The 23,222-nt window shown below is 38.6% G+C and overlaps 1 protein-coding gene across 1 annotated transcript in view; it reads left to right on the top strand.

Moving 5' to 3' along the window:
* Naa15 (N-alpha-acetyltransferase 15, NatA auxiliary subunit) overlaps positions 1 to 17,392 on the top strand; it is a 48,275-nt gene extending 30,883 nt beyond the window's left edge. Inside the window, exons 12-20 of the mRNA XM_090356931.1 lie at positions 252 to 404; positions 2,520 to 2,648; positions 4,306 to 4,519; positions 6,468 to 6,661; positions 8,041 to 8,149; positions 10,941 to 11,036; positions 12,428 to 12,574; positions 14,560 to 14,657; positions 15,965 to 17,392. Of these exons, the coding sequence (XP_090213057.1) occupies positions 252 to 404; positions 2,520 to 2,648; positions 4,306 to 4,519; positions 6,468 to 6,661; positions 8,041 to 8,149; positions 10,941 to 11,036; positions 12,428 to 12,574; positions 14,560 to 14,657; positions 15,965 to 16,165 (1,341 nt within the window). The 3' untranslated portion in view covers positions 16,166 to 17,392. The remainder of the gene's footprint in view (positions 1 to 251; positions 405 to 2,519; positions 2,649 to 4,305; positions 4,520 to 6,467; positions 6,662 to 8,040; positions 8,150 to 10,940; positions 11,037 to 12,427; positions 12,575 to 14,559; positions 14,658 to 15,964) is intronic.
* Positions 17,393 to 23,222: the final 5,830 nt, after the last annotated feature.

Genomic DNA, 23,222 nt, shown 5'->3' with positions numbered 1-23,222 from the left:
ACATTTTGCTCAGGCTATTGCTCTGCCACTTGAGCCACAGCACCACTTCCAGCTTTTTCTGTGTATTTGGTACTGAGGAATCAAAACCCAGGGCTTCATGCATGCTTGCCAATCACTCTACCACTCCTGATCCCCAAAACAATATCTTTTCTTTCATTTGTTTATTTTAATAATTTATCAACATGAAACAGTTTGCATACATAGTAAAATTAATGCACTTACTGGTTTATTTTGTGTATGTACTTTGTAAGCATGCTGGAAATATTAAGGAAGCTGCAAGGTGGATGGATGAAGCCCAGGCCCTGGATACGGCAGACCGATTTATTAACTCCAAGTGTGCAAAATATATGCTAAAAGCCAATCTGATTAAGGAAGCTGAAGAAATGTGCTCAAAGTTTACAAGGGTTTGTATTACCAGTGTTCTTATAAATAATCAGGTCATGAACTAATTGGAGTTTGTACCTTATTCTTTTTTTCAGTAATTTCAATACTTTCAATATTTTATCGTTTACATGTAAATCACTATATTAGAAAAAATTAAAGTTACTTTTAGTATAAATTTTTACATAGTTACACTTTTATTTTTGGTTGTTTGTTTCTTTTGTTGCTTGTTTTGTTTTTCTTTGCTGGTATTGTGATTTCAACTCAGAGCTCCAGACTTGCTATGCAGGTGCTTTACCACCTCACCCATAACCCTTTTTTGCGTTAGTTATTTTTCAGTTCAGGTTTCAAGCATGTTTGGAACCAGCTTCAGATCTCAATTCTCTTACAATGACTTCCTAAGGGTGACAGGGAGCCACCATCAACCTTGGATTTTAGAGGATAATGGCAGTAATGTTATTTTTTGTCTGAGCTAGCCTCAAACTACAATCTTCTTGATCTCTGTTTTCCAAGGAGTGGCATTGCATATATGAGCCGCTATGCTCCTATTTTGTAGGTGGTATAAGAACTAGTATTTATGAAATACATTTTACATTCTAGGTTGTTTTTTTTTGTTTTTGTTTTTTAATAAAAAGGTGAATTTATTCGGGAAGTAGATGGTGAATTGACCAGCCAGGGGAAATAGATGATAAAGTGACCGGCCAGGGACACAGTGCACACAGTGCAGACTCAAGAGCTGACACTGTCACCCCGAGCGGCTCTCACAAAGGGTTTTTAAGGGCAAAACCCATGCAGTCGAACCTGGTCACACAGGTGGCCAATGGGATAGTCACATACACAGAGGGACCATTACCAGCTCCGGCCACATGCAGGTGGCCAATAGGGTCACAGTCCAGTGTTTGAATTTACCTATCACCTTAGTTGGAATTGGCACCCAAATGGGAAAGGTCTCCACACAAAGCTGGGCCCCTCCCCACCCAAGCAGATATCCCTCATGGGGTTGGAGAGAAGGTCAAGGTTGCCCCTCCCTAGAAGGGAGGGCTGGGCTGTACCACATATCCCTCCTTATTGGGGGAGTGGGGAGGTCAAGGTGGCTGGGCTGTACCATCGTTGACCTTCCACAATGGGGCAGGGGAACTCTTAGGCATTCTGGATGGCACCAGTCCCTGCTCCCCTTAACACTCCCTGCTCCCCTCAACACTCCCCGCTTTTCTTTTAGCCTAGTCAAATCCTTGACTAGTTTACTTTAGTGCAAACAAGGTTATTCTGGATGCGTAAGATCATCAATTTGATAACTCCAACCCTCTTTTTTACGAAGGATATCATTGCATTAATTACACAAGGGGCAATCAACAATAACATTACAATAATCACCAGTGGGCCAATAATGGCTGAGATTAGAGAAGTTGCCCAGGGACGTTCTAGGTTTTTGTATGTTTTTTGCCAGTCCCGGGGTTTTCTCAAGGTCGGAGCTTTCTCAAGATTTGAGCCTCGGAACCACTTCTGGCTTTTTCGACGTATGTGGTACCGAGTTACTGAACTTGGGCTTTCATGCATGCATGCTAGGAAAGCACTCTACCACTAGGCCAAACTCCCAGCTGTTTTTTTTGTTTGTTTGTTTTGTTTTGTTTTTGTCAGTCTTGGACTTGAGCTCAGGGCCTGCTAACTGTCCTTGGACTTTCTCAAGGCTAGAGCTCTACCACTTGAGCCTCAGCACCACTTCCAGCTTTTTTTTTTCTATGTATGTGGTACCGAGGAATCAAACCCGGGTCTTCATGCATGCTAGGCAAGCACTTTAACCACTAGGCCAAACACCCGGCCCCTGGAGATAAATCTTACCTCACGATTTTCTCTGCTCGGGCTGGCTTTGAAACTTGATTCACAGATCTCAGCCCTTTGAATAGGTAGGATTACAGGCCTGAGCCACCAATCCCTAGCTTAATGTCTTTTTTAGTCATTTGGAAGTCCATTAATAATCAGTGGTTCGTACAATTTCAGTTTCATACATATAATCAATTCCCTCTTTCCTAAACATTGCTTTGAATGAATTTAATTTACTATCTATCTCTTCCTTCTTTGCTCCTGTTGTGGAATGATTTGTTTGGTGATAATTAGTCTTGAATATGGCTTTCATGTAGGAAGGAGCATCGGCAGTAGAGAATTTGAATGAGATGCAGTGCATGTGGTTCCAGACAGAATGTGCCCAGGCATATAAAGCAATGAATAAATTTGGTGAAGCACTTAAGAAATGTCATGAAATCGAGAGAGTAAGTATCTTATACATAAAAAAAATCCTTGTTTTCTTCTGTTAGAAATTAAGGATTTGGGGGAAAAATATTTTATTTCCCTTTTTTTATTCACACTAGCTTGAGCGTTTGCATGTATGTGTGGTGATTTGCTGTTTTTGTGCTGGTCCTGGGGCTTGAATTCAGTGTTTAGGCACTGCCCCTCAGCTTTTCTGCTCAAGGGTGGTGCTTTACCAGTAGAGCCACATCCCTACTTCCTGGTTAATTGGAGATAAGAGTCTCACTGACCTGGGTGGCCTTGAATTATAATCTTCAGATCTTGGTCTCTTAAGTAGCTAGGATTACAGGCATGAGGTACAGTCACCTAAATTAGGTGATTTTAAAAATCATTACAATACTTCTTAATTTTTCCACTGGAAATAGTATATTTTCACACACCTCCAATGTCTATTCTTCTGTTAGGAGTTTTGGGTTTTTTTTTAAACCTTTATAAAAAATCTTTGGGCTATGTTTTTAATGGTTTTTAACCCTGTTTGTGGATACTGTTTCTATGTAGTTGAGTGGTAGTATCTAATCCTAAAGAGCCTAACTTTGAAGCTTTTTTTTTTTTTTTACAATGTTCATGGCCTATTCATCATTTTCAGATAAAATTATTGTTTTTCCTTATAGATTCATTTCTGTTATTAGTAGTGAGCTTAGTTTTGTGTGTTTTTGTCCATCACAGAACATCAGTGATTAGTAGAAATGTTGAAGTTGCTAATTATTTGGTTATTTGTTACATGGGGGTTCTTTTCCATGTGCCAGCACTATAGTCCATAGAGTGTAGATTTATGTTCTCAAAAAAAAAAAAGGCCAAAATACTACATATTTTAGTCCCCACACTATTATGTGTGTCTACTATTCAATTATGGTTGGTTTGTCAAAATAACTTTTTTGGGGGGGGCGGGCGGTGGGTCATAGGGCTTAATTAAACTCTGGGGCCTGAGTATTATCCTTGAGCTCTGCAGCCCAAGGCAACTGCCCTACCCCTTGAGTTACAGCCCCATTTCCCATTTTTTAGTGGTTAATTGGAGATAAGAATCTCACGTCCTGGGGCCGGGAGTTTGGCGTAGTGGTAGAGTGCTTGCCTAGCATGCAAGAATACCCAGGTTCAATTCCTTGTACCACATACATAGGAAAAAGCCGGAAGTGGTGCTGAGGCTCAAATGGTAGAGCCTCTAGCCTTGAGAAAGTCCAAGGATAGTGCTCAGGCCCTGAGCCCAAGCCCAAGACTGGCCAAAAAAAAAAAAAAAGAAAAATCTCATGTCCTTTACTGCCTGAGCTGGCTTTGAACTGAGATTCTCAGATCTCAGCCTCCTGAGTGGCTACAATTACAGATGTGAGCCACTGCGCCCAGCAATAACTTTCTTAAGTATGATTTAAGGGTATGATGAATATATATAAGTACATGTGTTTTAAGTATTTTTCTTTATTTTCAACAATTCAGTGTCTAGTATGTATCATATAATTTGCTCTATAATAACCAACTGTGTTTATTTGATTTGTAGTGCTTATTGAATAATTGTAATTTTAATTTTTCTACAAATTTATCATTGAGTGGTACAATTAATATCAAGTTTTATAGTTTTCTTACACATCACTAATGTTTATGGAAACAATAAAAAGATAATTTTGTTAGCATTTTATAGAAATCACTGATGACCAGTTTGACTTTCATACATACTGTATGAGGAAGATTACCCTTAGATCATATGTGGACTTATTAAAACTAGAAGATGTACTTCGACAGCATCCATTTTACTTCAAGGCTGCAAGAATTGCTATAGAGATCTATTTGAAGCTTCACGATAATCCTCTTACAGATGAGAATAAAGAACATGAGGCTGATACAGGTATAAGTTTCAGAGATTTCTTCTTGGTTCTGGTGTGTATATGTAGATATTGTTTTGAGAAATATAGAGGGTTCCTCCCCCTGCACAAGTTTCTTATTGATCATTTTATGGGGAAATACCATATAGGGTTAGGAAAGGATGAATGTTGTATGAATTTTTCTGACCAAGAAGAAAAATGTTTTATACTTTAAAATTAAATAAGGATTTACTTTCTTGTTTTATTTTGATTTGTTTTTGTTTTCTGTGATGCTGGAGATTAAACTCATCTCCTTCAGAATATCAGCAAGTGTTCTACCAATGTGCTATATTCCCACCCCATACATTTAATTTGGAACTAGTTGCTCCTTTTAAAAAGTTCCTATTTCAGGGGCCAGGAGTTTGGCCTAATGGTAGAGTGCTTGCCTAGCAGGCACAAAGACCTGGGTTTGATTCCTCAGTACCACATACATAGAAAAAAGCAGAAAGTGGTGCTGAGGCTCAAATGGTAGAGCTCTAGCCTTGAGAAAGTCCAAGGGCAGTTAGCAGGCCCTGAGCTCAAGCCCAGGACTGGCCAAAAAAAAATTGTTCCTATTTCAGCTGGGTGTCATGGCTCACTCCTGTAATCCTAGCTACTCAAGAAGCTGAGATCTGAGGATTGTAATTCCAAGCCAGTTTGTGGACTAAAATCTGAGACTCTTAGAATGTCATTTTTCAGTATTGGCAAATGAACAATTTGCTGTGTGTAATTTAAACAGTATACAGCTTTCTTTTATTGTAACATTTTTGTCAGTGATGTCGAGTTTTTCTTTTGAGATATTTCCAACTTTATATCGCTAAAGATAATTTTAATATAAAAATTTTAATTTATCATAGAGTGACTTATTTGTTCTATCGACAAATGTGTGCTTCTTTTCTGGTGTGCTTTGCTTGCTGCTAATGGAAATACTTAGATTATGAGTAATATAGATATTGTACACCAAGAAGTACACAGTCTAAAAGAGATGAGGGAATGGTGACATAGTTCAGTGGTACAATACTTGCCTGGTATACCTGAGGCCCTTGGTTTAGTCTTAAGCATCACACTAAAAAAGTAAATAAATAGGCCGGGAGTTTGGCCTAGTGGTTAAAGTGCTTGCCTAGCATGCATGAAGACCCGGGTTCGATTCCTCGGTACCACATACATAGAAAAAAAAGCCGGAAGTGGTGCTGAGGCTCAAGTGGTAGAGCTCTAGCCTTGAGAAAATCCAAGGACAGTGCTCAGGCCCTGAGCTCAAGCCCAGGACAGGAAGGAAGGAAGGAAGGAAGGAAGGAAGGAAGGGAGGGAGGGAGGGAGGGAGGGAGGGAAAGAAAGAGAGAGAGAAAGGAAAGAAAAGAAAGAAAGAGAGAAGCAGGTGTATTAATAAAGATGGTGATAAAAGAGAAATGAATGAAAGTAGACATACTTAAAAAGCGTAAGTTAATAGAGTTTGCAGTCCAGAACCATCAAGACACTACGTGGAGCAGCACCTTGCTATCCTCTAAGGATCGCAAGTAGTTTAATGCTGCGGGAGGAATTGGATACTGTGCTGTTTGCACACATATAATTTGGAAAGCCTTTGTTTACTACCCGATACAAACCATTAGAATTCTGGGTGTTTACAGGCACATTTGCTTGCGTTCTGGGGAATATCTTATTGTTTTGAATATTAAAGAATAGTAGTTGAGGGGTAGGGAGTTTGGCCTAGTAGTAGAGTGCTAGCCTAGCATGCACCAAGACCCAGGTTCAATTCCTTGGTACTACATACTTAGAAAAAAAGCCGGAAGTAGTGTTGTGGCTCAAATGGTAGAGTGCTAGCTTTGAGAAAAGCCCAAGGACAGTGCCCAGGCCCTGAGTTCATGCCCCAGGACTGGCCAAAAAAAAAAAAAGTTGTTGATAATTACTAATCTTATTAACTTTCTTATAATTTCATAAACTCTTTTTTGTCTATAGCAAATATGTCTGACAAAGAGCTAAAGAAACTACGTAATAAACAAAGACGAGCTCAAAAGAAAGCCCAGATAGAAGAAGAGAAAAAAAATGCAGAAAAAGAAAAACAGCAGAGAAATCAGAAAAAGAAGAAAGATGATGATGATGAGGAAATTGGAGGTCCAAAAGAAGAACTTATACCAGAGAAACTGGCCAAGGTATCTCACAATTACATATAGCCTGAGTAGAATTTCATGTTGTATGGTTGTCATTTTTTTTATTAAAGAATTTATTAACATTGATTTTTTACATCATATTTCAAATGACATGTTTAACAAACAAGTATTCAAGAAGGGAATCTATATACAATCACTGGCACTTAGATTTTAGAACATAATTAAAATTAGTATGTGTAATAAAACATTATGTCTATAGAGTCATAGATTTTTTTTTTTTTTTTTTTTTGGCCAGTCCTGGGCTTGAGCTCAGGGCATGAACCCTGTCCTTGGACTTTCTCGAGGCTAGCATTCTACCACTTGAGCCTCAGTACTACTTCCAACTTTTTGCTATGTATGTGGGGTACCGAGGAATTGAACCCGGGTCTTTGTGCATGGTAGGCAAGCACTCTACCACTAAGCCAAACTCCCGGCCCCCCAGAGTCATAGATTTTTATGTCTATGTAGTTGTGTTTATATTTCCAATACCATGTCCATAGCATTGGGTACGCAAATATTGAGTCCTCACTCTTGTACTGTTTGTATCTAATAGCCACATATTAAGGATACCATGCGCCTTTTGTTCCTTTGGTCTTGACTTCTCTCACTCAACATGATTTGCTCTAGATTCATCCACTTCCCTGTGAATGCCATTATTTTATCTTGTCTGTTGGCTATGTAGAATTCCATTGTATATATATACCACATGTTTTGTATCCATTCATTTGGATTGTTTCCATAGCCTGGCTGTTGTGAATAGTGCAGAGATGAACATAGCTGAGCAAGAGTCCTTAACATTTTAATACTACCTCATTTAACCAGTGTGATCATTAATTTTATAACTAAAAAGTTACTCCCATCCCCCACCCCACCCCCAGGCCCCCTTTCTGGTTGTTGTCATGGGGCTTGAACTCTAGGCCTGGGCCTTTTCCTTGAGCTTTTCAGCTCAAAAGCTGGAGATAAAGAGTCTCAGGTCCTTTTTTTGCCCGGGCTGGCTTTGAACTGCAATCCTCAGATCTCAGCCTCCTAAGTAGCTAGGATTACAGGTGTGAACCACTGCACCCAATGGTAGGGATTTTTTTTTTCTCTAACAAAAATGTTAATTTTAGTAGAATATGATCACTTTCCTGGGCTGAGAGTGTCACCTAATGGTAGAGTGCTTGCCTAGCATGCATAAAGCCCTCGGTTTGTTTACTTGATATCACATACACAGAAAAGCCCAGAAGTGATGCTGTGGCTCAAGTCGTAGAGTGCTAATCTTGAGGAAGGCCCGAGGACAGTGCTTAGGCTGTGAGTCCCAGCCCCAAGACTGGCAGAAAAAAAAAAAAATCACTTTCTCAAGAATCAATTTCATTTAATATACTCCCTTTTATTTTTGTTAGGTTGAAACTCCTTTAGAAGAAGCTATTAAGTTTTTAACACCTTTGAAGAACTTGGTGAAGAACAAGATAGAAACTCATCTTTTTGCCTTTGAGATTTACTTTAGGAAAGGTAAGTAAGTATTCAGGAAATAACAGGTCCATATAATTCTGATAACTATATTTCTGTGTATAGTCCTGTACCTCTGTTTTGTTTTTTATTTTTGGTGGGTTGTGGGACTTGAGATCAGCCTGGGCACTGTCCCTGAGCTCTTCAGCTCAAGGCTACCACCCTACCCTTGAACCAAGGCCCACTTCTCATATTCTATAAGTTAATTGGAGATAAGAGTGTCAGGTCCTTTTGTGCCTGGGCTGGCTTTGAACCTTGATCCTCAGATCTCAGCCTCCTGTGTAGCTAGGATTATAGGCGTGGGCCACTGTGCCAGCTTTTTTTTTTTTTTTTTTTTTAAGCTAATAGAACTTAACAGAAACAACTGTTAAATATAGAAATGTAGTAAACAATGTGATTATACCTCTTAAGGGACCTAAAACCCAAGTATATATATGCAGTTCAGATGTGGGGAAAGTTTGTGAGATGCTCTTGTCTCCAAATAATCAACAAAAAGCTAGAAATGGAGGTGAGGGTCAATGAGTTTTGAAGGGGAAAAAAGCTAAGGGTTTTGAGTCCTATTCTGAGTACTAGCAACACAAACCAGTAGACTGAAGTCCTAATCTTTGGGCTCAATCTAGAAGCGTTGTCATGTTTCTTTTTCTAATGTGATAGATACATAAAAAAGGAAGAGTGTCCATTAAATAAAAAACTCAAGATTTTGTAAGTAATGTGGGTATACATATTGCCTAAAGCCAAGTGAAAGCTAAATCACTAGTCTTGTTTTTCAGATTTGGAATAGAAAAATTCTGAATTGATATAATCTGTGGTTAATTCAATGAAATATTGAAAGAGGAAAGATTATTAGATTATTAGAAAAATTGAACAGAAGGTTGCATTTTGCAAACAATTTTGGGGAAGCTTGGCATAGCAATTTATGCCTCCTATTCCAGCTACTCAGCTGGGACAAAAGGATTGCTTCAAGCCTAAGGAGTTTTAAGGCGAGCCTAGACCATGTAGTAAGACTATCTAGGAAAAAACAACCAAAAAAAGTGTGAAAAGGTTACTGCTTAACTTCATTTCAAAATAGGACGCTAGACAGCAAATTTTTATTACAATAAGTATGTTTCCATAGGCATATAATATAGAAATGACTAGGAGGAAATGAACTGAGAGATAATGTCTCTTGATAAAATTTTGAATGGTTAAATATAGAGTATTTTGTGTTTTCCATAGTTATAACTTAGAAAATAAGTTTAATCTATAATTTTCAAATTTATTTTAGTAATACAAGCCTACTCTTGGGAATGCTAAGATTCGAATTCAGAGTTTCTTCCTTGCTAGAGGAACTGTAACATCTGAGCCCATCGTGGGTCTTGAGCCCAGGGCCTTCTCAAGGCTGGTACTTTACCCTTGAGCCACAGCACCACTTAAAGCTTTTTCTGTATATGTGGTACCAAGGAATCAAACCCAGAGTTTTGTGTGTGCTAAGCAAGTACTCTACCATCAGGCCACACTCTCAGCCCTTAATGTTTATTCTTAACCTTCCAAATGTGTACCCCACACACTCAACTTGTGATGGTCTTTGTGATAGGGTCTTGATAAATTTTTGCTCGCAGTGGCCTTGAACCTTGATCCTCCCAGTCTTGTCCCTTTGAGTAGCTGGGATTACAAGTGTAAGCCACTGCACTTGGTCTTATAACTCCACTTAAAAAGAGGGGAAGAGTCTGGTACTGGTGGCTCATGCCTGTAACTGTAGCTACTTAGGAGGCTGAGTTGTGAGGATTGTGGCTCAAAGCCAGCCAGGCAGGTAGTTCATGAGACTCTTAGCTCCAGTTAACCACCAAAACAGGAAGTGGCTCAAAGTGATAAAGTGTCAGTCTTGGGCAGAAATGCTCAGGGATAGCCCAGGCCCTGAGTTCAGGCCCCATGATCTCTTAGTTTCCTGAGTGTTGGGGACAAGGATTAACAGAACTGTTTTAAGAACTTGGAGTTTTATATTTCAGTCATTGGAGAATATTGAGTACCAAGTTAGGGACCGTCTCAACAAAAGTGATTATAAAGAAGACTTAGAGTGCCAGTATCTACTTAACAAGTACAAACACTGCGGAGGCTTTAAAAGATGGAGAATGGTAATGGGGAAAGCATAGAGAGACATTGGAAGCAACTCAACCTGGGTGAGTCAGAGATGGACAGGAGAGGAGGGATAGTTTGTTAGAAGGGGATTATTTGACACAAGATTTTTAATGAAAAGCAGAAAGGAAATGATCTGGTTTAAAATTTTATTTTATGTGGAAATATTTTGAATATTAGTGAATGCTATGTAGGCTTCTACATTTTGTAAAACCTTTTTTCTTCAGCAGTATCATGAATAGATAAAAAGGTGTGGTATGACACACACCTGTAACTAGCTTTGCTGGTGGAAGAGATAGGATGAAACATAGTTTCACAGCCTAGGCAAAGTATTCGACTTAATTCATCCAGCAAGCTGAAGACAGTCCCAGCAAGGTGGAAGACCTAGGAAGGCTCACCAGGCCAATCCTAGGCACCAACACTATCTGGAAAGTCACAAAACCAGGGAATTATAGCATGCCTTCCTAGCAAGCACAATGCCTTGAAATCAAACCCAGTACTTCAAAAAATTGAGAGAGGAAAGAAGTAGCTAATGTTCTTAATTGGAGGAAAATTGCATGTCCCAATTAATTGTTTACTTCAATGAGGTGATTGTGTCTAAATTTACCCTTTCTATTTATATGGTCTCAGTAATCCAACAAAGGACAACTTATTTAGTCAAATTTTCTTTTGCTTTCCATAGAAAAGTTTCTCTTGATGCTACAGTCAGTGAAGAGGGCATTTGCTATTGATTCTAGTCATCCGTGGCTTCATGAGTGCATGATTCGACTCTTCAGTAGTGGTGAGTTTGTTTTCCATTTGACTGAAGACAGATTTATCATAAGTTTTATCAGTCACTTTGAAGCAAAGCTCTTGTATATTAAAATAGCTGAGGCATTAATAAATTCTTTAATAAAAAAAATAGCTGAGGCAAAATAGGGCTGTTTTCTTTAAGGTGAAGGTCTTTGAAGCTGTATATATTACCTGATTTTGCAATGAAATGTTTCAGTGAAGATATTTGAAAGTCACTTTTGTTGTTTCCTTCTGTTTTTAAAAAGTTGAAGTTTAGAATTATTGTATTACATAATCCTTCTAGTAATCTGTTTTAAAATTGAAAAATGTCTTTGAAATTGGCTCCCTTTCTCCTTTGTCTTGATATCAATTTATACTTATTATGTTTGCTTAGTACAATACTTTAGGATTATAAAATTCTTACTTTATTTTTGGCTGGTCTTAGAGCTTGAACTCCAGGCCTGGGCTCTGTACCTAAGCTTCTTTTGCCTGAGACTATTGCTCTACCACATGAACCTCAGCACCACTTTTGCGCTTTTCTGATTTTTGAACAATGTCATTCCTTCTCTTGCTTTCTCCCAGTTTTTCCCTCATACCCCTGCACCCCATAACTGACCATATTTTTCTTTTTGTTTACATTGATAAAAAGTACCTTAGTTTAGCATATAAGAAGATGCAAATGGCCAATAAAGTGGTCTTTTACACAGTTTGTTGTGACATTTATCAGGCAGGCAGGGCCCAGTTCTTTTTTACAGTCTTTAAGGTTGAAGGGACTTACAAAACTGGAAATCAGCTGGCATGGTGTCTCATGCCAGTTATCCTAGCTAATGAAATGTCCATAGTAATCTCCAAGAAATTACCAAAAACAAAAGCTGGAAGTCAGGCACAGTGGCTCACATAATCCTAGCTACTCAGGAATCTAAGATCTGAGGATCTCAGTTCAAAGCCAGCCAGGGCACTAAAGAATGTGAGACTCCTATCTTCCATTCACCACTCGAAAATGGTTAGTTGGGCTGTCGCTCTAGGGGTAGGGTAATAGCCTTGGGCTGAAGTGCTCAGGGACAGAGCCCAGGCCCAGAGTTCAAGCCCCGTGACCTACCAAAAAAAAGGCAAAAACAATCCTGTGGAACTAATTTTAAAATGTATTTCTTAGTTCCTGGAATGAATTTATCTGTCAATGAAATTCTTTGGTTGCTTTTTAAACAACCATTGCATTGTTCTGCAGGCGTGTGAGTATGTGTGTGTGTAACACTTTAAACTTGTAGATTTTTAAATGCTGAGTTATTTAACCTTTGTATTTAATTGCTGTTTCATTAGCCTAATTAAGAAGGTGATTTAATTACTATACCTTTTTTTTTATCAAAGTATTTGTAAGAAATTTTGGTTTTATTTATTCAGCTGTGTGTGAAAGTAAAGATTTACCGGAGACCGTTAGAACAGTATTAAAACAAGAAATGAATCGTCTTTTTGGAGCAACAAATCCAAAGAATTTTAATGAAACTTTTCTGAAAAGAAACTCTGATTCATTGCCACACAGATTATCAGGTAATTAATCAGCCCATCAAAATCAGTTCTAGTGTTTTAATAAAGCACATTATCAGGCTGGGAGTTTGGCCTAGTGGTAGAGTGCATGCCTGACATGTAGGAAGACTCAGTTTCAATTCCTACGTACCACATACATAGAAAAGGCTGGAAGTGTGCTGTGGCTCAAGTGGTAGAGCTCTAGCCTTGTGAAAGCCCAAGGACAGTGCTCAGGCCCTGAATTCAAGCCCCAGGACTAAAACGAAAACAAGAAAAACCACACACATACATTATCAGGTGCATGTTATCAGCTCAGAAGATATATGCATATCTGGTACATGTTAAGTCCTGTGAAGACAGGCAGCTTAAAGTTATTGTCTATATATTTTATTTTATTTATTTTTAGGCTTCAACGCAGGGCCTGGGCACTGTCCTTAGCCACTTTTGCTCAAAGCTAGTGCTCTGCCACTTGAGCCATAGTGCCACTTCTGGCTTTTTCTGTGTATTTGGTACTGAGGAATCAAACCCAGGGTCTAACCTAGCCAGGGCTTTGTGCAGGCTAGGCAAGCACACTACCACAAGGCCATGCTCCTGGTCCATACATTTTAAAGGAGGGATCTTTAAATGGATTGTACATATGATAGAGGTAGAACTTAACTTTATTTTCATTTTTCCATCATTGTACTTATTCTATGTGACTTATCTTTCATTTCTCATGCTTGTATAAGTATCATATTTGGTAATACTAAATAAAACCATCTTGTAGCATAATTCGGAGGAATATAAAGCATAAGTCTGTGTCCATGAAACATATTCTTCACTTTATGAGACTACATGGATAGGCCTTAAATACCTGATGAAGAAACATCACTTTGCTGGGTGCGGTGGCTCATTCCTTTAATCCTAGCTACTCAGGAGGCTGAGATCTGAGAATCGCAATTCAAAGCCAGCCCAGGCACTCAAGTCTGTGAGACTCTTACTTCCAATTAACCACTAGAAAATGGGTAGTGGGATTGTGACTCAAGGGGTAAGGTGGTAACCTTGGAAAGAGCTCAGGGTCAGCACCCCATTACTTCAGCTTCATGTAAAGCTAAATTCAATTTTTTGTCTTTGACTATGAAAGTAATTAGGTATTCCTTAGTCTTTCTCCAGCCTGCACTTAAGTATTCCTCTTTTTTTTTTTTGCCAGTCGTGGGCTTGAGCTCAGGGCCTGAGCACTGTCCTTGGACTTTCTCAAGGCTAGAGCTCTACCACTTGAGCCTCAGCACCACTTCTGGCTTTTTTCTATGTATGTGGTACCGAGGAATTGAACCCGGTCTTCATGCATGCTAGGCAAGCACTTTAACAACTAGGCCAAACTCCCAGCCCTTAAGTATTCCTCTTACCATCAAATTTTAGGGGGAAAAATCTACTCATGATTTCCACCCTCAGACAGTCTTTCCCAAATATTTGTATTCATCTCTTTGTGCATTTACAGATACATTTTTACTGGGCATCCATAATGTACCATAATCTCCTGTTTAAGTAGGTTTTTTTGTTGTGGTGGTGGTTGTTTAGTCATGCATCTTGAACTCTGGACCTGGGCTCTGTCCCTGATCTCTTCGGCTCAAGGCTTCTGGCCTACCCCTTGAACCAGAGCACTACTTCCTTTTTTTGTTTTTTGTTTTTCCACCAGTCTTGGGCCTTGAACTCAGGTCCTGAGCTCTGTCCTTGGGTTTTTTTCAAGGCTGGAGCTCTACCACTGGAGCCACAGCACCACTTCTGGCTTTTTCTATGTATGTTTTACTGAGGAATCAAACGCGGGTCTTCATGCATGCTAGGCACACACTCATCACTAGGCTAAACCCCAACGTGCACTGACCCCCCTCCCTTTTTTTTTTTTTTTTAAATAAATGACCTTTCCCCTTTTTCTAGTAGAAGTATAGGACTGCTCATATGCATTGTATTTTATATGAGTAATAATAGAGGCCACAAAATCAAAATAAATTTACTCTTTTCTTGTCATTTAGCTGCCAAAATGGTATATTATTTAGAGTCTTCTAGTCAGAAACGAGCTATAGAGTTGGTAACAACACTCGATGAATCCCTCACTAACAGAAACCTCCAGGTAAGATCTTTTTAGTTTGTTTTTGTCTTTTTTTGTTTGTTTTTTTTAAAAAAAATCTCTCTGTAAGAAAATGTAAATACTTTTTCCTGAGAAAACTTTGCATACCACATTTGAAACCATTGTGTTTTAGGACTGTTTGTATGTACAAATGCGTGTGTATATGTACACTTATGTGTGCATACCAGACTATTTGGCACTAAACAACTGGCTTCACCTTTGCAATTTGGGAGTAACTTTTAATAAAGTTATGAAGAGGACTTGCAAAATGGTAGCCCCTTTAGAGATTACAATAAAATCATCAAAAAATGACTTGAAGACTCCATAGTTGGCTTGAAATTTACTTTATGTATTTATTTTGCCAGTCCTGGGCTTGGGCTCAGGGCCTGAGCACTGTCCTTGGATTTTTCTCAAGGCCAGTGCTCTACCACTTGAGCCTCAGCACCACTTCTGGCTTTTTCTAAGTATGTGGTACCGAGGAATCGAACCTGGGTCTTCATGCATGCTAGGCAAGCCTTTAGCAAAAACAGTTCCGGAACAGTGCCCAGGCCCTAAGTTTATGTCCCAAGACTGGCTAAATAAATAAATAAAAATGAAATGCAGGGGCCGGGAGTTTGGCCTAGTGGTAGAGTGCTTGCCTAGCATGCACGAAGACCTGGGTTCGATTCCTCGGTACCCCACATACATAGCAAAAAGCTGGAAGTGGTGCTGAGGCCCAAGTGGTAGAGTGCTAGCCTTGAGAAAGTCCAAGGACAGTGCTCAGACCCTGAGCTCAAGCCCAGGACTGGCAAAAAAGAAAAAGAAAAAAAAAGGAAATGCAAATCCACATGAATCATTTACAAATATAAGAAATAGACTTAGTTATGGATTTTCAGGAGTTGTTGAAATAATTGTTGAATTTATATTTCATGAATCTGTGTTTTGTTGCATTCTTCTACTTAGTTATAGTGTATTAAGAATTTTCCTTCATTTAAATAAAGAAAATGAAAATGTAAACCAGGAAAAAAATTTTAAAGGCCAGTATACAGGAATTGGAATTTATATACATGGCAGTTGTTATTACCCAGGACTATGTACTAGTCCTGCACGGCTACAGAGATGCAGCTCCTGATACACCTGCAATGCCTCACCAGATTGATTTCTTCCTGCCTCCTTTCTCTGTCTTTAAGAACAGTCTAATGAAGTAATGTGCAGCGGTACATGCTGCCATCGTCCTTAATATATCCCCCTTTCCTCTGTTTTAGACATTTGTTAATGTGCCACAGATTCACAACAGAACAAGTTCTAATGTAACCTTTTTCTTTCTTTAGACTTGTATGGAGGTATTAGCAGCCTTGCGTGATGGTAGTCTTGGAGACTGTAAAGAAGCTGCTGAAGCTTATAGAGCAAATTGTCATAAGCTTTTCCCTTATGCTTTGGCTTTCATGCCTCCTGGATATGAAGAAGATATGAAGATCACAGTTAATGGAGATAGTTCTGCAGAAACTGAAGAACTGGCCAATGAAATTTGAACATCATTAAACAAGCAAATGGGATGACTTTGGACCATATCTAGTGTATAATATTTTTGTCACGCACCTGCTGCATTGCTCTTAACTTTCACAGAATGAGAGGAGTAAATGTTCTTGCCTTCAAATAGTGTTTTACGTTTTTTATCCTGCTGAAAAATATATATAAAATATCTAACATTACAGGATATAGGTTCAGTTTCTTAAAAAAAAAATTAAAAGCTGCTAAAATTGAAGGGTTTAAAAAAAATACCTATCCTATTCCTACCTTCCCACCCATGTTTTTAAACTAATTTATATACAATTTGGAGGCTGTTACAGCTAACAAAGCAGGTGTGTGGCAGAAATATTACTTTAAGTTTGTCTTGTGAGATTTTACTATATCTCAGACAGCATAAATGCTGTTTTAGCACTGGATTCTTTCACTGAGCACAAAGAGTTGTTGGGGCTTTAGCATCTGACTGATTTTGTTACGGGGTTGGTTCTGACCATAGGAAGTTATGCAATGTGAATCACTATTGACAGAATCTACAACAGGGCTTGATGTTGTAGAAATGGGGACATATAGATACCCAACAGGATTAAAAGCAACCTAGAAGGTGTTGAATACGCTTGTTGTGTTTCCAAAATTCACTGTACACGATCAGTTTGGTGTTCTTGTACCACAGTTTTTAACTGAAGGAACCAGTTGGAACAATCTCAATTTTAACTAAAACTTGAAGAACTAAAATAACAATGCGAACCTTTTAGCATTGTTTTGGCCAAACTTGTTAAAACTGTAATGCAAGAACCAAATGCACTGTGATGTGGCACCAACTAATTAGTAAGCAGGAAGTTTTCACCCAAGAGTGAAAAAAGAAAATCTACCATGGCTTGAAGTTAAAGAGCAGAACTCCTGACTACCATTCTATGACTGATCAAGAGACTAATAGTTAAAAACCTCAGCAGGCCTTGTTCACGATATGCAGAAAAAGTGCTGCAGTTTAGATACCTCTGGAATTTTTCCACAGTGTCACAGGTTTGTAATACTTGAAGCCCTACATTTCTAAGAATATATTTCTTGCTCAGTTGTTTCAGGCAAGCCCAAGACTTTGTAATTTTTAAAGGGCCCAAGATTTTTTTTTTCCAGTAACAGACCAGCTTCTTTTTCCTGCAATTACAGATGTAATTTCTTTTTTGTTGTCAAACATAAGGTACCAAATATGATGCAATAAATTGTTTTGAAAAACAGTTGTGTGAATATTTCCACTAATCCGTGATGGGCTTCTCTGAGAACACACAGGTGGAAACAGAGGTTACAATGTGAGGCACTACTCGTCTATCCTGGCTGGGAGCTTTTACAGCAGGCTGGTGTCAGGGAAGTGCCACGTGAGGTAGAAGGCTCCTCCTTCTGGAAGACTATGAGAGCTAGAATGGTGGCAGGTGGTATGAACGGAGTGCATAATCTGAAAGGCAAGCTAAAACTGCTCTTTTGATTAAGAAAATGAGCCTTAAACTTGTCGTACCTGTACACTGAGTACTAGCCTCAGGCTCAATAATCATTGCACTTGCAAAGTCTGAGCAAGTAAGATTAAATAAAATAAATCAAGTGTATATATTATTGAACTTTTGTAGTGCTCTTTTAGTTTATTGAGTATATATTCTAAAGGGAATTTTCAAAAGACCTGATCCTTTTCTCTCATAATACACATGACCTGCATTCCACATCCCAGTCTGACAGTTCAGTGACATGAAGAGAGGTACAGACTAAATTCCAGTGCTTTCTTTTCTTTATTAACTGACCCTGTCTCAGGAACATCTTAACCAATGGCAAAAAAAAAAACAAAAAACAAAAAAACCAACAACTTTTTTCCCCCATGTGAGTGGCACCTGGACTTACTGTTGGGAAAGAACATGTGCTACCTCTGCCACTGGCAAGGTGTTCAGAGTAGGCACCAGCCATATAGGAGGTGTATGTGAATTTTGTTTAAACTCTACTGTATATGGAAATGAAGTTCATCTATTTGTCTTGACAATGTTCAAATGATGTAGATTGTCTCTGAATGTTCAGAGCTGTAATGTAGACAGCCACCCTTGAAGAGCTAAGTTCCTAACATGGATATTGTATTAGAACCCACTTTTACTGGAACTATCATTGAATAAATCTTCTATTTTCTTTCAGGTTTACTTAATGGTGTCAGAGGACCTTGACTGGGTTCATTTTGTGTCCAGACATCACCCCTAAAATATTGTACTGTATACCTTCTTGCTTTGAGTAGTATCACCTGGATCTGCTCGCATTTTCCTTGGTCATTCTTTTATTCCCTAATGGTACCGTGTGGTGGGTGCGGGGAACAGGATTAGAAACAAGTGGAAAAAATGCAGTGATGTTGTAATCCATACCAAGTGCCTTATGTTTATTGCTAAGAACTGGTGTTATCAACCCTTTTAATAAGAAAGGGTCCCTTGACCTGTATTAACATAGGAAAGTAAAGTTCTTTTTGTTTTCTTTATATTCAGTTACTCTTGTCATTTCTCATTGAAAAACTAGACTCTTGACTAGGTTAGTTTTCTCTACTTTGACATAGTTTAGTCATATTTTCACCACTTTTGTGTATTATGCACAGCAATAACGATATAATCTACAATAGCATGACTGAAAGTAGTGCAGTGTTAGTAAAGGACTTTCTATGGCTCTAGGTTTTCACAGTGTTGTACCCCATAGCATGTTCCTGTTAAGAGTTACAAGTAGAAGCTATGACTATGAAGAAGTTAGAGCAGCATGGTCCAGATTCAGACAGGGCAGGGCCAAGTTCTGGGAAATCTGTACAACTTCACTTGACCTATATGTATATATCCTTTTGGGGAAAGGCGAAAAAGTGAAGTAATGTAAGTCATAAGTAAATTTTTGTTGGGGCTTGGGTGCTATCCCTGAGATTTTTTTTTTTTTTTTTTTTTTTTTGCTTCATAGCACTCTACCACTCAAGCCATAATTCTCCTTACAGCTTTTTGGTGGTTAATTGGAGATAAGAATCTCACAGATTTTGTGCTAGTGCTGGCTTTGAATCACAATCCTCAGCTATCAGCATCCTGAATAGCTGGGATTACAGGAGTGAGCCACCAGTACTAGGCTAATAATAAATTTGTCTTAGATCATTGACAGCCTTGAGTTTTGAAATTAATCATAACTCAAAAGACTGACCTTTTTAAATAGAAAAAGTCTTCCTATTCCAGCTTCTGCTCTCAGTTAGGTTTCTTTTGGGAATTTTTGATATTAGGATTTCATGTGTAGCCAAGCTGGTCTCAGATTAGCAATCCTGTGAGATGCTGGGATTGTAAGAGTGCATTATAACACCCAGCAAAAACTCTTGTGTCTGTATGTTTGTGTGTCTGTGTCTGTATGTTGGGGATCAATCTCAGGTCTTTGCATAGGCCAAGCAGGCATTCTTACCAATGAATTATATATAAATAACAATCCAACGTTGCTTGGTACAATGCTATTTTGCTGTCATTTAAGCTTTCCTAACCTCTGCTAAATCTAAGTTAAAAATCAAATTCCATGAAATGGTAATGCTATTACACAGTAGGAAGCAAAACCAGTTTTCTTATTTTCATGGTTGGATATTTCACCATCTCTAGCAGTAAAACATCTTTGGAAAACATTTTCTCTAATTGCTGCTGTAAATTTGAATATGCAACCCTGTAAAATGGATGTAGAAATAAAATATTTTGGTAGTCCAAGAAATTCTGGAGAAAATCCTCAACAAAGCAGAATATCCGTTCTATTCTCTAGGTAGCGGAACTATAAACTTTTAATTCCCACTGTTACATACCCAAATATATGAAAACATTAAAAATGAGCAGCGAATGGCTATAATCCCTGCACCTGGGAGGCAGAGGTAGGAGGACCACTAGTTTGAGGCCAGTCTGAGCTACATAGTGAGATTGTCTCACGGTGAAAATAAGCAGTGTATTTTTAGGAAAATTAAAAGTTTCTCAATACTTTAAGTCTATCTGCTGGCCTTTGAAATACATGCAGAATATTACCTGAAGAAAAGATACTGAATAAATTAGAGCTTTTATTGACATAATTATACACAAGCTTAGATATTTTTATCATAAGTTGCTCTTTATGGAACTCTATGTGCCAAAATATTAAGACTTCATTACTATCTAGGCTGCTTATACCAAAAGTAAATGTGATTCTTTGCAATGTATCAAAACCATATTATAGACAGTTCTTCCTAGCTGAAAAAATTAATGATATTTTTTTTGTTACTCATGGAGTTTGAACTTGGGGCCTGAGCCCTGTCTATGAGCTCCTTTTACTGTACCACTTAGAAGCCACAGCACTATTTAGGGTTTTCTGGTGGTTAATTGGCAATGAGTGTCACCAGGACTTTTCTGCCTGCGCTGCCTTCAAACCACAAGCCTCAGATCTCAGTCTCCTGCATAGTTAGTGTTAGCGGTGTGCGCTGCTGCTTGCCAGCTGTGATAGGTAATCTGTTGGAAGTTTTTCTGTAATACAAAGATTTCTACTGTTCCTAAATATTCAGTTTGGCCCCAAAAGAACAAATTGCCATCTTTTTTTTTTTTTTTTTTTTTTTTTTTACAAATAAGACTTTGTGAGGAAGTTTTTGGAGAATGCCTTGGATACTATGGCTTGCTTTCAGCTAGTAACATTTCTGTATTCAGTTACCTACACACTAAAAAGCAGCCTAGTATTGTTTTTTTCTTTGTATTTACATAAGATTTTACTCTGTGCAAGCTTTTCAGGTGCACTATTCAGTGCCACCTACCTCACCACAAATGGGCACTTCCGGCACTGTTGGTTGTTCATAGTTACTGCTTCTCTACTGCTTTGACAATGAAAAGGTGGCCGCCATTTCAAATAGATAGCAACATCTAGATCTTATTCTGAGAGTCTGAAATACTAATTATTTCTCTTGCTAGATAGTTTCTCATTTAATAGGATAGGAGTATTCTGAAACAATTGTCAGGTGCTGGTGGCTCATGCCTTTAATCTTAGCTATTCAAGAGGCTGAGAGCTGAAGATATGGTTCAAAGCCACCCCAGGTGGCCAAGTCCAGGAGATACCCAGTTAGCCACCCAAAAGCCAGAAATGGAGCTGTAGTTCAAGTGATAGCACACACACACACACACACACACACACACACACACACACACACACACACACACAGTTAATGCTAAGTTTATTGAAAAGTAGAAATGGGTGGCTTATGCCTGTACTAGCTACTCAGGAGGCTGAGATCTAGAAGATTATGGTTTGAAGCAGGAAAGTCGGAAACTCCCATCTCCAATTAACCAGCCTGACTAAAAGAGTGGCTCAAGTGTACCAGTTGTAAGGAAGCTAAATGTGTGTGAGGCCTTGAGTTCAGGTCCTAGTACTGTCTGGATTTAAAAATACACTTTAATAATAAAAGACCTAATGAATAAGCTCACTGCTTTACTTGTAATTTTTTTAATACACAGAATGTTCTCGAGTTTTTTTTTATCTCAAACATTCCATTGGCATATTTATATCCCAAGGTGCTTTTTATTTGAAGAGAACTGTCTAGTTACAATATGAAGTTAAAGTACTCTGGGGGTTCAGATTTCTGTAAATCCACTTTTGGTGTACTGTATGAAAAGGTGGTTATTACATTTTGGTGTGAAGCGTGGTTAGGACAGTGCACAGTAGTAACTCCAAGCCTTGTTAGTCTGCTGTGAATACGGTTTCCCTACAGATTGTAAAAAACAGCAATAAAGTACTGTTCACTTTCAGGTTATCTGTAAAGTCTCACAAATTTTTTTCCTCTTCTATGTTATCAGTATAGGGTACCGCTGTCTGTCATCTTGTTCTTCTGTTGGTATTAAGGGTTTCTTCAGAATACCACAAATCTTTTATATTTGTGATATGAGATTTCTCACACATAAGTCTTTCTTTGTTTGCTTTTATAGTTTGACAGAGGAGTAATACCTGGCCTCATAAAAAACAGATCCCTGGAAGACTCCTCTAATTTCCTCAGTTGTAGTACCAGTTGGCAATGAAACTTCATATCTTTAGCAATCAGCCTCCAGGTAATGTCATGCTGTGGGAATTGGTAATCAGTCAGTCAGTCATAGATCTTTCCAAAAAAATCAGAACCCTGGAAATACATCACCTACTTAAAACACTTTAAAAAAATGCGTAGTGTTTGCATTCCTTTTTGTTCCTATTCTATGGCTTGAACTCAGGCCTGGGCACTGTCTTTGAGGTTTTTCACTCAAGACTGGCTCTCTACCACTTGAGCCACAGCTCTACTTCTGGCTTTTTTTTTTGCCAGTCCTGGGGCTTGAACTCAGGGCCTGAGCACTGTCCTTGGGCTTTCTCAAGGTGAGAGCGCTACCACTTGAGCCACAGCACCACTTCTGATGCTGGTAGTGGTGTTGTGGCTTAGCCTTGAGCAAAAATGCTCAGAGAAAAGTGCCCAGGCCAAGAGTTCAAGTCCCATGACTGACCAAACAAATATTTGATCACTACAAGTGTAAACATTTTTGAGTATTTTTTTTGCTTTTGAGTATTGCTTATCCTCTTTGATCATCCTATTTGTATACTATACTTAATTGGGTCAGCATTCAGGAAATGGTTTATAATCCTTTCCTAGACACTAGTGGCTCAAGTAATGCTATTTGTTTTATATTTTACTTTACTTGCTATCACCTTACACTAGTTCTTTTACACATATGTTCTTTTAGTATCCCCATCCACCATGATATATATATTTTCTCCCTCTCTGAGCCTGGGCCATGCCCCTAAGCTCTTCACTCTACCAGCTCTACCACTTGATCCACAGTGCCACTTCTGGTAGTGAACTGGAGAATTAGAGTCTCACAGCCTTTAGTGCCCCGGCTGGCTTTGAAACTCAATCCTCAGATCTCAGCTTCCTGAGTCACAGGTGCACAGCCACCATGGTATGGTAATTTTGATATTCACTGAAAACATTACTATTGTTAGTAAACCATGCTGCTTGTTTTAAATTATTGTACGATGTGCAATATGAATAGTCTCAGTCCTCTCACCTCTGTCCATCTGGTCATT

Source organism: Megascapheus bottae, chromosome 23, assembly GCF_031878675.1.
Source record: "Megascapheus bottae isolate mThoBot1 chromosome 23, mThoBot2.hap1, whole genome shotgun sequence".
Classification (NCBI taxonomy): domain Eukaryota; kingdom Metazoa; phylum Chordata; class Mammalia; order Rodentia; family Geomyidae; genus Megascapheus; species Megascapheus bottae.
This window is presented reverse-complemented; position numbering and strand designations above follow the sequence as displayed.